The following is a 16,138-nucleotide window of genomic DNA, read 5'->3' as shown; positions in this document are numbered from 1 at the left end:
ACAAGCAACACAAAATTTACTGCAAGTGTGAAAAGAACTAAGAAAAATACAGGGATAATTGTTTTTGTTGTTTATTCGGTGTAAAACTAAACTTGAACAAATTATCTGTTTTTATTCGATATAGCCTGTCTTCCTGTAACTGGACCTAAGAGTGTGCTGTGTTATGTTTGTAAGGTATATTATCGCTTGATAGTGGGGATTGAAATTATTAAAAAGGGGAACAATTGGCTTCGGTTGACAGGTATATATTTTTTTTTGAATGAAATCAAATTTTACAGATTTGTATCGGACCAACGAATGCGCAAGAAATGCACTACCACGCTTTTGATCCGAGATGTCGTTCAAAATGACATGTTTACGCGTGCCCAACGTGTCTATACCCCTCTTGTTCGTTATCAAACGTGGGCTAAACAAACTAAAATTATCGTTGCGACGGTGTCATAATCATTAAAAAAATATTCGTTGTCGACAACTGCAGAAAATCGGAAGTAAAGCGTAGTGCGCTGTCCGACTCGATCTGGTCACGTGTTGATCTAACCAATTGCCTGACCCGGAAGTAACTGTCAATGAATGCTCTTGGTTTTCTGCATTCATCTCTGGACGCCTCCTCCGCCTCTGAAGAGACCTGCAAGCGAGCAAGCAAGCCGTCATCGGGAGCTTCTTGCTCGGAAGATGGCACTGGCTGAATGGAAATCCTAATGACAGTCTCCAAATTTGCCTCTTTTTGTACCATGGTGAGCTTCACTCGGTCTTTGCCCGTGACGTTGCGCGGTTTCCGAGCCACCGATCTTGCAGGTTTACTGGGAACCTTGTTTGTAGCGAGGGGCGCTAGTTAGCCGCCTAGCTAACGTCAGGCTAACCAGTGACAGCTCGCTTAAGCGTCGGGAGCACACATCTGTAGGGGAATATGTGCAAAATGTGTTAAAAGGTTTTAAGGCTCAAAGGAAAGTGTGCACAAAACCGGGTTGCAATGCTTTGGTCTCTTTGGCAAGCTATTTGGTATTCCTAACGCAAGGTAATGACGACATGGTTGAACATCAGCTGCGCAGTTGTGGAGATGTTCCACCTCCCTGTGAGAGCGATCCTTTAGTGCCTAATTTATGTTTATACTATTAAATGACGTTCCATTAGTGCCATAATTTTGCCAATGTATAGTGTCACGCGGTGTCTGTAAGTGTTGCATGTCGATGTTGTGTACATATGTCAAATGCTGTTTGCGTTGTCTATGTTAACGGTTGGGTGTGTCGTTTGATGTGTCCTTAAAAACGGTTCAAAGGGTTCAAAGTGAGAAATTTTCTCTATCAGGCATGTGTTAATAATAAGCAATTGAGTTCAAAGAACCCCTACGCCCAATTCTCCGCTACACACATTAGTTTCGATGCTGCGATTATGACTTTAAGGCAGGAGAGGGCGGCAGGGAGTAGCAAAGTTTCAAGTTCTGTGCAGATTCTTTAACTTTTGTTGTATGTGTGCATTACGTCACTTACCATATGCACACATAAAAGGAAAGTAAACCTCGACAAGAGCAAAGACATTTGACATAGATAGATAGATAGATACTTTATTCATCCCCGCAGGGAAATTCACATTTCCAGCAGCATCCCTTCGCTGAGAACAATACAATAATAAAGCAAAAGGAATACAATATACAAATACCCAATGTGACGTGCTAATACCCACTGTAGCGTGTTGTATAGAGTATTTAAATAGTGCTACATAAAATACACACTGCAATAAAAGTACGTCCAACAATGCAACACTAGCAGACGCCACATGGCGTCATCAAACTACACACTGGCAGAATTTGGACCCTGATAGAACATAATTTTATTCTTATACATAATTTTGCAACCAATTGAATCCCATAGTCAACAAGCACATAGACAACGGCAGCTAACATCGACATGCTTATAGCAAGTTAAGTAGCATGCACGGATGCCATTTGATTAGGTGCATGGACAAATTTTTGGCACTGATGGAACCCTATAGTACGTGTGCCCATGTACAACGGCAGCTGTCATCAACATGCACAAAGAAAGTCACGTCACATGAGTAACTTCATGACATTGACAAGGTCAATCACACTGATCATATGCACACAGCTATAGGCTTCCATTTTTGCCCAAACTATGTCTTTAATAAGATGACGGTCTATAAGTGTCAATTGGACTGGTCTGCCAACACAGAAGCTCTATGTAGGAAAGGGCAAAGCCGACTTTACTTCCTCAGAAGGCTGGCCTCCTTCAACATCTGCAAAAAGCTCCTGAAAATATTCTACGAGACAGTAGTGGCAAGCGCCCTCTTCTATGCGGCAGCGTTTTGGGGAGGCAGCGTCAAGAAGAAGGATGCCTCTCGTCTCAATAAACTGGCTAGGAAAGCGAGCTCTGTTGTGGGCAAAGAGCTGGACAGCCTAACAACAGTAGCTGAGAGACGAGCACTGAAAAAGCTGAGGTCAATCATGGACAATCCATCGCATCCACTACACAGCATTATCTCCAGACAGAAGAGCAGTTTCAGCGACAGACTGCTGTTACTGTCTTGTACTACGGACAGACTGAAGAGATCTTTTCTTCCTCATGCCATGAGGCTCTTTAACTCCACCCGGCAGAGTAAAGGCCCACATTAAACCACACCACCTACATTGGATATTACCGAATCTTACTGCAATATGTATTCTGTGTAGCACTATTTAGTTACTCTATATAACACGCTACAGTGGGCATTTGCACGTCACACTGGGTATTTGTATATTGCATTCTTTTGGCTTTATTATTGTACTGTTCTCAGCTCAGGGATGCTGCTGGAAATGTGAATTTCCCTCCGGGGATGAATAAAGTATCTATCTATCTAATTTCTGTCTATGATGTAAAAACCACAGTCCATAAATGTTTACGTTTTATCTAATATATAAGATGACATTCCATTTGTGCCAAAATTTTGTCTATGCGCCCAATGACGTGTTGACGCGGCATTTGATGTGACCCGTTGTGTGCTTAAAACTGTTGGTGCTCATTTTAATGTTAGCTGCTGTTGTATATGCAAGTTTACCATGGCAATCCTTTAGTGCCAAAGTTTTGTCTGTGTATAAAATTTGATTAGTAAAAAAAAAATATACCGATGTTTATTTTGACGTCATGCGGTGTTGCGTGTTGTTGTGTGTTTGTCAAGTATACAGACGCTGCCCTACTTACGAACGCTTGTAAGTTGAATTTGTTCCTAAGTTGCTTCAGTGTTATATGTTTAAGGTTTATATAAGTAAGTTTAAGGCTTGTATAAGTTTTGTACTAAAAAGTAAACATTTAATAAAATGATATGCTCTAAAAAGATAAATAATGTGAGGTTTAACTTACTTTTGGAAGATGGGCTTCAAGAGTTGGGCACCTTCCTCCTTCGTGGTAAAAAGTGGCCAAAAAAAGCAATCCAACCATTTTCTCAACCGCATCAATCTTTTTATTCCACTTTCATTTCAAAAGAAACCGCTTGCCTCTTCTTTACACTTTACAACAAACACATTGAATGGATGTACGAGATTCTTAACAATAAAAAGGTCAAAGTTCTTAGCGTGCTATAGCTACAGTACAGCATACGTAGTATGTTTACACACGAACTAGGAAGAGGAAACAGATTTCTTCAGAGTGGACGCTGGATGACCTCTCACAGCGCCACCACACGCTGGTAGCGGCAGAAAGAAACACTCCAGTAATGTCCTGTACTCGGAAAAAGGTGCACACAATACAAAATCTAACTTACAGCAATGTCCGGATATTTTTCGACATCCCGAACAAAATGTTCGTGTCTACCGTTTTTCGTAAGTCGAATGGTCGTAAGTAGGGGAGCGTCTGTAGTTGCTTGTGTCAATCTTAACTTTTGTTGTGTGCATGTGTTATGTGTCGTTGTTCACCGAAATTTTACGTACCATGTACACAAGTATAACAATAGTTAACATTGGCATATGCACAACAACACGCAATACTAAAGGATGCTGAATGACAAACTACACAACAGCAGAATTTTAGCTCTTACGGAACGTAATTTTATAAATGCAGTAGACTGAATTGTGCCACTAATGGAGCCCCCCTAATTAACGTGCACATATAAAATGATATCTGACATTGACATGAGTAACGACAATCATCATTTGCATACCAAGTCAAGTCACATTCTTTGACGACATGTCATTGTTGGGCATATAGACAGAATTTTAGCACGAATGGAAACCCAATGTACACATTACACGTGCACAAGTACTACAGCAGCTAACTGACACCAGTATGCACACAGAAAATCACCTCACACATGCAGACAAAATGTCATTGGGCGCATGAAGAGAATTTTGACACTAATGGAAACTTATAGGTCCTTGCCTAATAACAAGTCATCCGTCCCTATATGCAAGTCGGAGCAAATGATCAAAAATGTATGATTTTGGTCTTCACAGGGCGCCAATGCGTCTGCTCTGGAGAAAGAGATTGGATCTGAGCAGTTTCCGGTGAACGAGCACTACTTCGGCCTGGTCAATGTAGGTCACTCTAAACAGGATGCAAAGTTTCTGGCCCATGTAAATCAGAAAAACAAATTGGGTTTTCCAGTTTGGGAACACCTGCTACTGCAACTCGGTGCTGCAGGCGCTGTATTTCTGCCGGCCCTTCCGGGAGAAGATCCTGGCGTACCGAGGGCAGCCACGGCGAAAGGAGAACCTGCTCACCTGCCTGGCTGACCTTTTCCACAGCATCGCCAACCAGAAGAGGAAAGTGGGCGTCATCCCACCCAAGAAGTTCATCACGCGTCTGCGGAAAGAAAACGGTGAGAGTCTTAGAGTTAGAATGTTTTGTTTGGTTGAGGGCCACATAATTTTCCCTTTTCTGGCGGTATTTGCATCTATATTACTGGTAGTCCATTGGTAAGAGTTCAGGGCTCTTACCCCCGTGACCCTGGTTCAAATCCCATTACGGCCAAGAATGCGCATCTAGAAATAAAAGTTTGCGTCAAAATGCTCTCTGGTATTGTTCAGAACGAGGAGGTGGGCTGTAGTTTGGGGACCACTACTCTTGTCATCTCTTTGTAGATTTCAGGAATGCGTTTGACAAAGTTTGTCAGGTTACCTTGTGGGCCACTGTACAACAAGGGCCAGAAACTAGTTCAGACTATTGAACAAGTATGCACCAATGCCAACAGTACGTTACTGATCAATGGTACCATTGGAGCGTGGTTTTAAACCACAGTTGGTGTGAGACAAGGCTGCACTCTCTCTCCAATTTTATACAACATATTCCTGGAGAGGATCATGACTGAAGCCCTAGACCAACATCAAGGTGCAGTCAGCATCACGTCACCTGTTAATGATGTTGCCGGACTGGCAAGGGACGAACAGGAACTCTGAGATCTGGTAAATTGCCGGGACGAAGCATCACCCCTGTATAGAATGGAAATCATCACAGAAAAAAACCCAAAGTAATGACAAACGACCACAAACATCACCATCAATCAGCAAGAGATCTAACCTGTTGCCAAATTTAAATATCTTGCAGCTGTCATGTCAGAAGCGGTACCAAAACCAGAATTCCTGGCCTTGCTAGAAATTACAGCAGCACTTGTAATTACAGGTAAGATCGGGCCTAGGAAATCCTACCTGAACCACCCCGAGCCCAGCATGTTAACTTGATTTGAGGAAACCCAGCTCGACAAAATAACCAATTTTCAAATTTTTTTGGTGGAGAGGAAAGGTGATTCAGCCTGTCTTCGACAACGAAAAGCCTGGCGCCGAGGTGCGCATGCATGCTACGCTGCTGACTTGGCAAAAGGAATTTTTGCCATTTTTGAAAACCAGCAGCCCCCCAACTAAGTGCACACTTCGGCTCCCAAGTGCGCAGCATGTACGTCTCACTGACTACCTTAAAATCGTGAAATTTGCCCTTTCCGACGACAAACTGTTTGCCGGAGACGGCAAAAATCACCCCTTTGACGTCGTCCGTGTAGCGTGTATGCTGTGCAGTTCTTCTAAAAAGAAAAAGAAACAGACCACATTGCAGTTCAATCAAAAATAAGACTCATGCAAGTGTTGGTTACCATCTTCTAGGCCTGCGAGACATGGACTCTCACTGCAAAACTGGAAAATGAAATGCAGGACATAGAGGTGCAATGCTACAGGAAACGTCTAAGCATCAGCTCAGCCCATGTGGCAAACGTAACTGCGCAACAGCATCAGAGGGCACATTAGAATCCTAGAACTCTTGTCAATTGTCATCGGATGAAAACTACAGTGGTATGGTCATGTCACATAGCATTGGGACTGGCCAAGATCATTCTTCAGGGCACTGTCCAAGGGGGCAGGAGGAGAGAAAAACAAATGAACTGGGCTGACAACATCAAAAAATTGACTGGTGCCAACATTGCCACGACCCAAGATCAGCCAACGAACCATCAGCAATAGAGAAAGCTGTCCAGAGTGGAGTCCTTAGTGGTTCCCAGACGATTCAAGCGGTTAAGGGAACTGAACCGTGAAGGAAAAGACGCTTATCTGGTTGAAATAATGAATGAGTCAACTGATATTCCGCAGAGCTATTTGACAACTACATGCAGCAGGATGCCCACGAGTTCCTCAACTACCTGCTCAACACGATTGCTGACCTGCTCCAGGAGGAGCGCAAGCAGGAGAAGACTAACGGCCGCCTTGCTAACGGCACGCTGGACTCGCAGAACAATAACAGCAACGCAACTCCTGCCCCAACCTGGGTGCACGAGATCTTCCAGGGCACACTCACCAACGAGACCCGCTGCCTCACCTGCGAAACGGTAAGAAAGTCTGACCGAAGTCGAGAGGAATTCGGATTAGAAAATAAGGAGGGTGCAGTACCTGCCTCTCACCTGTAGGGTTATTTGGATCAACTCATTTGGTAATAGAATCCAAAATACAGACGATGCCCTACTTACGAATGAGAAAGGTTCCGAACGATCGTTGGTAAGTTGAATTTGTTCGTAAGTTGCTTCAGTGCTATATTTTGTATGTTGAAGGCTTTTATAAGTAACCTGCCTTATTTTCATATTATTATTTTCATAAAATAATATGCCCTATAAAGATAAATAAAGTTGAGTTTAACTTACTTTTGGAAGATGCGCTTCAAGGGGGGCTCCTCCCCTTTGGTAAAAAGTGTCAGAAAAAAAGCGTTCCGACCATTTTCTCAGCCGTATCAAGCTTTCTTATTCCACTTCAAAAGAAACAGCTCGCCTCTTCTTTACACGAACCATATCGAATGGATGCACCAGATATTAAACAATAAAAATGTCAAAGTTCTTAGCTACCTGGAGATACAGTATAGAATATTTACACACGAACCAGGAAGAGGAAGCCAAATTTCTTCTTTCGGGTGGATGCTGGGTGAGCTCTCACAGCGCCACACGCTGGTAGCGGCGGAAAGAAGCACTACACTAATGTCCTCTACTTGGAAAAAGATGCACACAATACAAAATATAACTTACAGCAGCAATGTCCGGATATTTTTCGAAATCCTGAATTTTTCTCGTAGCTATCGTTTTTCGTAAGTCAGATGGTCGTAAGTAAGGGCGCGTCTGTACCTTTAATACTATTTATTATACTGCAAAAATGATATTTTCACGCCTTCAGAATGTTTTTTTTGCTCAGTTTAAGTAACAAAAATTTTCGCAAAAATAAATAAATGTATAAAGGGATAAAGGAACATGTGCCCAAAGGGAGTAGGCTGAAGCCGAAGCTTTTAAGTGCCCGGTAGTTACTTTTTTTTCTGCAGGGAAGACATATTCAAAACAAAAACAAGAAAAAACAACTTGATCCCACTTTTTACCCCCATTTTGCTCTTTTGAAGAAATATTTTCTACTTTTGAGAAACTATTGTTGATAATTTTGGAACCTTAGAATATATTATACTACAAAAAGTCATTTGTATTAAAATTAGAAAATTTCCTTGTAAAAATATACCATCTTCTTGAAAAATATATAGTTTAGCTTATATCATGATCCGTGCTATTTATACGGAAAAATAAGTTAAAATGTATTAACATGAGAACAATTAAATTTAAAAAAATTGACATTTTAGGTACTTTTCTAATCTACTCAAAATGTTTGTAAATGTCTTAAAATGAGAACAATTCAATGAATACCTTAATCCATAAAAGGTAATTATGCGTGTTTAACTTATTGACTTATTGTATTCAGAAAAACAGCTTAAATTGAACAAAACCAAGATTTTGCCTATTTTATGGATGAATTCTTATTTAATTAGAAAAGTAAAAATGTCTTTACATTTGTAAAAATATGCATACAATGAGGCAAACTTTTTTGGGGTAAGATTTCTTAAAATCCCTTTATTATATATTTTGAATGATACAAAATAAGGTTGTAAATAATCATTACGTATCATTATTGTGAATCCCTTCTATGGTTTGCCTTTGCAATACTGCCACCCCCAGGACTGGAGTGAAACTGCTTCCTCTCTCCCTTCTTTGTCCAGATAAGCAGCAAAGATGAGGATTTCCTGGACCTCTCAGTGGACGTGGAACAGAACACCTCCATCACGCACTGCCTAAGGTAACGATCGCCGCCACTGATCTCTACCGCCAATTATCGTCAAAGTCAACTTGAGCTGTGTATCGCCCCCCTCAGAGGCTTCAGCAACACGGAGACTCTCTGCAGCGAGTACAAATACTACTGCGAAGAATGTAGGAGCAAGCAGGAGGCGCACAAAAGGTATGTTTGAGGGATTTCCCTCAGCGTAGGAAACGCCATACACGACACGTAAAAAAACAAACTACAGTGGTACATCTACTGTAATTAAATTTATTTCGTTCCTGCATCGTGCTTGCACCTTGAATTATTCTAGTGAATTTTCCCAATTTGAAATAACTGAACATATGTTCATCAGTTCGAGCCTCCCAAAAGCATCCAAGTTAACCCTAAATAAAACACATATTTCTAAACCCTAATACCACATTCCAATTGTTATTGTACATAAAATTACAGTAATTCCAGTTGAGGACTCTGAAATCTGTCACCCCTATCAAATCCTTAATCGAGGAGCCAACAGTGGAACAAACTACCAAACCAAGCAAAAAAAATGTTAGCACTGAAGACTTAATTACCGTATTTTCCGCACTATAAGGCGCACCGGGTTATAGGGCGCACCCTGAAAAAATAGTTTTTGGTCCTATATTTGACATACATAAGACGCACCGGATTATAAGGCGCTACAATGGGAACGTCGACAAAACAGTCAGATAGTTCAGTCAAACTTATTACCCCCTTAACATTCCCAAAGCTTGCAAAGAAGCAAATACGTGTCGAGAACACGTGCGGATGCGGTGTCCGTACGATGTCACTCAAATGCGTCGTTCCAAATATCATTCGGAAGGTTAAAGTCTTGGGATTCAAGAAATGCCAACCATTCCTTAGTTTCTATTTTCTTTTTCACTCGCAACTTTACTGTGCATATGACAATAAACACTTGGAATTGAGTTTAATTTAAAAATAGACACTCCATTCCATCCATTATCTGCACCGCTTATCACAGAAACATCGAGTTCAGTCTGAAACAAGATACAGGGAAAATATATAGCCGGAGTAGCTCACAGAAGTCGTTGTGTTCAATAATAATGTGCAACCATGGTCCTCTTATATCCGTGAGTTTAGTAAATCCAGGAGAATAAAATATTTACAAATACAGAATAAAAAATGCTTTCTCTATGCCGTCAACCCAAAATGCTATTCACATTCATCTTTTTCGGCCAATTGCAGGCTTTGTTTTGCCGCTTAAGCCTATGCCAGCCTGTAAATGATAAAAAGGATCCGCCCCTTGACCTCCGAATAACTTTAGCCAATAGTGATCGATTCAAATGATGATTGACACATTGGTTAGCCAATGAAACGCCGGTAAATAAATCCCAGCATACACCGCCGACTACTTGGCGTTCGGGGGAAAATCTAGTCGGCGGCTGCAAGTTAGTTGCAAGACTTTGCGACTTAATATTGATCCATAAAAAAGGCGCACTGTATTATAAGGCGCATGGTCAGCTTTTGAAAAAAATAAAGGCTTTTAGGTGCGCCTTATAGTGTGGAAAATACGGTAATTGAATTCTACGAAAGAGGTATTTTGCAAGCCTTTGGAAACGCATGGTGTCTTTGTGAAACTACTATGCTCTTAATTTTTTATTTGAACCTTAGGTAAGCAGTTATTACATCTACGCCTTATTGTTCATACAGTGAGAATGATTTCACCTACATGGTTATAAGGTATTGCAAGCAAGCACTATAAACAAATGCTTTAATGAAGATTTAGGTTTTGTCAGTTTTAATTTACGTGCAGTCATTATTTTGTTACTTTCTTTTGCTGCAACTTAAGACTGGATCTGATTACTTTAAATAAAGTGCTAGAATTAGAGACATGTATGTCTAGAATTCAATGCTGTCATTTTCATGTGGGAGAGCAAACCCCTACACAAAAACAGACTGGAAAAGGATGGGCACCACCAAAGCTGTCCTTGCCCAAGACACACCATAGGAAGTGGTGCCCAGATGACCCTGTTGGTTAAGGGATCTGTGAATAAAATTAATAAGATATTAATGAAATAAAATGCGAGATTATTATGAACCTTTACAATGGAGTCAGTTGGCGGTTGCTAACGTAACGTAGGTGTTTGCGTGGTGGTGGGGATCGTTGCAGGAAGATTGAGGGACAAGAGAACTTGATGATATGTATACACTTACTGTATACTTAACACTTTTTTATTGCATACTCTTTATATTTTCTTTTCTTTTAAAGGAGCAAAGCATTGCATGAACTTTTCTACGGCTTTGTAACGTGCACTCTCTGGTTCCTCATGCCAAACTACAGAGTCACAGAGCCAGTCTTCTAATTTCTCAAAGCAGCCATGGCTAGCCTTAAACTCTATTCCGGTTGTACCCACCGCTGCCTAAAGTGGTCAGTCCTTGGACATAGACAACGGCTACTCTCACTGAGACTCTCTCTCGCTAGCTCCTTGTCGCATATCCACAATAACAAAAGTCTCTCTATCTCGTCATTAATAATGGAGCACAATTTTGAAAGAATAGTCAAGTCTCTTGTTGGTTTTATAGCATTGATGAGATCTTTGTTTCAAGAGCGTACAAAGAGGACATTTTGACTGATCATACTGCTTAGCTCACTCACACAAACATCACTTTTTATCCCATTTCCTTTTGCAGAACTCATGGGCATGGTCACAAAGGGCCACAAAAAAGAGAAACAATAATGTAAAAACAAGTATGCAGGAACAGGCGTCTAATGGTGCAAACTGGGACGAGCTGATGGTGGCGGTGAGCGGTCTCCAGTGGTAGCCTCTGGGAATGCTTGTCATTTGTATTTACCCTTGCAAGTCAAGTCATGTTTATTTGTAAAGCCTTTAATCACAAGAAGTCTCAAAGGGCCGCACAGACCAGACTATTAGAGACTATTATTACACCATCCCCTGATCTAAAGTCGAGCAAGATTTTTGTTACATATAAATCCCGTACATCGGAATACTCGTGTCTAGAGGTGCTCATATGTAGAGATCTGACTGTACATGACCCGGCACAGGATGCGTGTGAAGAAGCTGCCGATGATCCTGGCCCTCCACCTGAAACGCTTTAAGTACATGGAGCAGCTCCAGCGCTATACCAAGCTGTCGTACCGCGTCGTCTTCCCGTTGGAGCTCCGTCTCTTCAACACGTCCGGAGATGCCACCAACCCCGAGAGGCTCTACGACCTGGTGGCTGTGGTGGTGCATTGCGGAAGGTAGGCGAGCCTTGGATAACAAGGGATTTTACAGGACCAGTTTGCTGCCACTGACCTCTATAACCGTCTCAAGTCATTGATGGCATTGAGTTATCGGATTTATTTTTGTATAACTCAAAAGTTTGGGTGCACCCATACAGTCTTACTGCTTTAGTGAAACGAGTGATTGGTGGAAAATATTGCATTGGATGCAACAGGGAATCAAACGCAGGTCGCTGCAGTGAAAGCCCTGAATCCTAACACTGGCCCACCAGTGATGTATACACATCATGAAAAAGGCATTCGTTTTTTTCCTATTATAACACATTTATGTTCACGGTACCAAAGACAAATGTTCTAGAATGGAGAAAACAAAGACGTCTTGAAAGATGTAAATAAACCAGAAAAACGCACGGGGAAGGACAAAACTCTTTGGTTTGTGTAATGATGAATCAGACTTTGAAGGACATGAAATAAATACGTTGTACATTTTATGTTGGTATTGTGTTCATAGTTTACGTCGGCAATAAACCATGGCCGCACGTATTAAACGTTTGAAACAGAATTGTGTATTGATTTACATTAGAAAATTAGGAATGCATGCAATACAAGAGTGTGTGTTATCCATAAATAAATACCGTATATTTTTCACATTAATCTTGTTGAGGGTGAAAATGGCCCGGGAAGAAACTGTCTCTGAGCCTGTTCGTCCTTCGTCTAAGGCAGGGGTGTCAAACTCATTTTAACTCGGGGGCCACGCGATAGAACAAACATTCTGTCGGGGGGCGGACTAGTAGATTAAAGAGAAAGAAAAAGAGATAAAGAAATAAGAGAAAGAGGGAGGGAAAAGGAGAGAGGGCAGGACGAAGAAAGAAAACAAGGGAGGGAGCGTGATAAACAAAAGAGATAAAAAGTCGTGAGAGAGGGGGAAAAAGAAAGGGAGAGGAAAAAAGAAATCCGAAGAGAAATAGAAAGACAGAAGGAGAGAAAAGAAAGCGCGAATGGTAGGAAGAGAGAAAGAGAAAAGGAAGCTAGGGCAAAAGAAGTTAAAAAGACACAGAGAGAGAGAAAGAAACAATGACCAACAAAAAAAAGAGAAAAGAGAGACACAGAGAGTGGAAGAGACAGAGAGTGGGAGAAAAGGGTTGGGAAAGAGAGAGAAATACAAGTAAGTGTCTTTGTGCAGCTTGTTTTTCTCTTGCGCTTCTCTGAGTGTTGTCTTGCGGGCCGGATTCAATCCCTTAGCGGGCCTGATCTGGCCCGCGGGCCGCCTGTTTGACACCTGTGGTCTAAAGGATCTGTAGGATCTGTCCGAGGACAGCCGGTCAAAGAGGTGGTGGCAGGATGAGAGTAGTCCTTAGAAATATTGTCGGCAATGTCATACAGATTGGGGAGAAGTAAGCTGATGATTTTCTGGGCTCTGTTGATTATTTTCCGTATGGTTTTCTTGGTTGTAGTCATGCTCCTAACATGCAACCCCGTGATGCCGGTCTATATTGTGTTTTAGGGTGTAGTTTCATCTCATCTCATTAGCTACACCGCTTATCCTCAGTAGGGTCGCGGGGGTGCTGGAGCCCATCCCAGCAATCATCGGGCAGTGGGCAGGGGACACCCTGAACTGGTTGCCGGCCAATCGCAGGGCACACGGGGACAGACAACTCACTCGCTCAATCACACCTAGGGACAATTTGGACCGGCCAATTCACCTGACATGCATGTTTTTGGAATGTGGGAGGAAACCGGAGTGCCCGGAGGAAACCCACGCAAGCACGGGGAGAACATACAAACTCCGCACAGGAAGTCTGGAGCTGGATTCGAACCCATGACAGGTTCCCATGACATGAACTGTGCCGCACAAGCGCTAACCACTGCGCCGCCGTTTCTACATTTAAAATGTTTTTCCATCTTTGCAGTGGTCCCAACAGAGGCCATTACATCGCCATCGTCAAAAGTCACGACTTCTGGCTGCTGTTCGACGACGACATTGTGGAGGTAGCCACCGATAACTATTATGAGGAATTACATTTGTATAGTGTCTTTGTTGGACACTCACAGATGCATTACTGTAATCCCTCGCTACTTCGTGCTTAGTTCTTAGCAGCCTTAATGCATTACGGGTTGCAGCCTTTGTGCATTGCAGTTTAAAAAATATTCTGCTATGCATTATTCCTGCCAAGGGGGCCTGAACAGTGCATTTTTGTAGGGACTGGTGATCATTTTGGCTGTTTTATCCACCAAAAAGTGAACTGCACTCAAGCTGCTGCGATCAACTATCCCCGATTGCTTACTGCTAAGAGCGGGGACTGGCAGCAGGCCCCTTTATTGAGAGACATGCCGTTCTGGCCCGCTTAAAATAAAATGCATGGTTGTGGCCGTGATTAGTTATCTTGTGGCGACTATTGCCGAGAACAGGGGCTGGCAGAACACTTTTTTTTTTAAACGGTTCAGGCCACTGAAGTCTGCCATTGTGGCCCATCTAATGTTAACTAGACTGTTTAGGCCGCAATCCATGATCCCTAGCCAACTGTTGCTGAGAGTGGGTGACTAGAAAAGCTAATTTGTTTCAAGCGCGGCAGCTTTCTTTTTCTGTTCCTTCCAACTTAAATTAACAACACCCTTGTGGCCATTATCCATTATCTGTGGTTGCATATTACTGCGTACGGGGATCGGCAAAGCGTATTTTTGTCAGACCTACTGTTCAATCTGCTTAAAATAAACTGCACTAGTGCAGCTGCAATCATTTTCCCAAATCCCATATTGCTAGGAGCGGCACTAGAAGTAGGCACTGTAATGCCGATCCGACCCGCCAAAAATGAAATGCACAGTCTTGGCCGCAACCCATTATCCCCAGTTGACTATTGCTGAGAGCAGGGGCCAGCAGAGTGCATTTTTTTCTTTCGGCTTGGGCCTGTGAGGTGTGTCATTGTGGCCCGTGTAAAATGTACTACACTATTTTGGCCGAATCCATTATCCCCAGTTGATCATTGCTGAGAAAGTTTGCCAGAAAAGCATTTTTGTGTCATGCATGCCTACTCTTTTCTTCTTTTCTTCCTCCCTAAAATGAACAGCACTCATGTAGCTGCAATCCATTATCCTTAGTCACATATCGCTGCAAGCGGGGACTGGCAAAAGGAACTTGTGATTCGCATTTTGAAATACTATTTTTGAGGGACTTCGTTTTATTTATCCCTTGTTCGTTTGCCTGCACAGAAAATCGACGCCCAGGCCATCGAGGAGTTCTACGGCCTCACCTCAGAAATCTCCAAGAACTCCGAGTCAGGCTACATCCTCTTCTACCAGTCCAGGGACTAAACTCGGACGGACACTGAACGCACCGCCGTGCTAGCCTATGGGACTATCTCGAACAAAATGGCGGCAACGGTGCACCTTTTTGTACAGATTTATTTTTGGGGGAGGCGGGGCGAGGGGTTCTTCATTCATTTTCCCCCTTGAGAATCACCATGAAAAAGATATTCACTAGAGGCGACATGGATTGTGTATTTCTACAGTGTACAGAATGGTATTTGTATAAATATTACAAAAAAAAATATTGGAAAACGTCAGCTGTATTAATAACACTATGGTGCACTTTTGATACCGTTTTGCAGGCGTTGGTGAGTTAAATGCGAGGGGGGAAATTGAGGAGGCCTGAATAGTAATCCTTTTCTGTTTTAAAGAAAAAATAAAACCAGTCTTTGAGGCGACCTGCTGGATTTCTTTTTTCAAAGTCACAGTGATGACTCATAGTTTCTCGAAGTCGCCCCCTAGCGGCAATGCCTGCACGCTCGATTCCGCTGCAACAGGAGCTATTTTTAGTGCCTCAGGGGGCAGGTGCCTGCTCTATTGGGGATGTGCAAGAAAGTTTCATGGAAAAGGGGGGGGGAGAGGTTGGAGAACCACCAAAAAGGGATTCAGGTGTGTAAAAAAAGAAAAATGGGAGGGTAATAAGTTTGATGTGGTTTCAGAAGTTTAATATAACTAACAAAATGTAATTGACCTAGAATCTTAAAATCTGGGCCCCAAAAGAGTGGAGACACCATTTATTTTCGGTGGCTTTAACAAGAATGCACCCAAAGATTTTCAAACTTTACCGATAAACTAACTGATTCATGGATCCCTTAACCGCTAGGGTCATCAGGGCACCTCTTCCTATTGTGTGTCTTGGACAAGTACAGCCTGGTGGCGCCCATCGTTTTCATGGCCATTTCTTTAGGTTGGGGTTTTGCTCCCCCACATGAAACCGATGGTACTGGGTTCCATGATCACCATTAGCAGGAAAGCCTCCTGATCTGATTCAGATTCATCATCTTCATCTTCTGATCGCTGTTGTTTTTCGGTACAAAGTGTCCCGCTTCTCCTCAGAGATGATTGGCGCACAG

The 16,138-nt window shown here is 42.4% G+C and overlaps 1 protein-coding gene across 1 annotated transcript; it reads left to right on the top strand.

The window, feature by feature from the left end:
- The first annotated feature begins 509 nt into the window (after positions 1–509).
- Positions 510–15,463, top strand: usp12a (ubiquitin specific peptidase 12a). The gene is made up of 9 exons (XM_088322106.1): positions 510–734; positions 4,439–4,519; positions 4,590–4,803; positions 6,557–6,792; positions 8,484–8,560; positions 8,636–8,719; positions 11,583–11,780; positions 13,673–13,751; positions 14,970–15,463. The coding sequence occupies exons 1-9, from the start codon at positions 687–689 to the stop codon at positions 15,069–15,071; spliced, it is 1,119 nt and encodes a 372-aa protein (XP_088178232.1). The 5' UTR covers positions 510–686; the 3' UTR covers positions 15,072–15,463.
- The last annotated feature ends 675 nt before the right edge of the window (positions 15,464–16,138 follow it).

The sequence above is a fragment of the Urocampus carinirostris genome, chromosome 18, assembly GCF_059441175.1.
Source record: "Urocampus carinirostris isolate Australia breed hairy pipefish chromosome 18, RoL_Ucar_1.0, whole genome shotgun sequence".
Lineage (NCBI taxonomy): Eukaryota > Metazoa > Chordata > Actinopteri > Syngnathiformes > Syngnathidae > Urocampus > Urocampus carinirostris.
Note: the sequence above shows the minus strand (reverse complement) of the source record. Positions and strands in the feature narration are given on the sequence as shown.

Coding starts and splice junctions, on each gene's coding strand:
- usp12a (XM_088322106.1), top strand. CDS start 687: ATGGAAATCCTAATGACAGTCTCCAAATTTGCCTCTTTTTGTACCATG. Junction 4,520..4,589: donor ACTACTTCGGCCTGGTCAAT/GTAGGTCACTCT, acceptor TGGGTTTTCCAG/TTTGGGAACACCTGCTACTG. Junction 8,561..8,635: donor TCCATCACGCACTGCCTAAG/GTAACGATCGCC, acceptor CGCCCCCCTCAG/AGGCTTCAGCAACACGGAGA.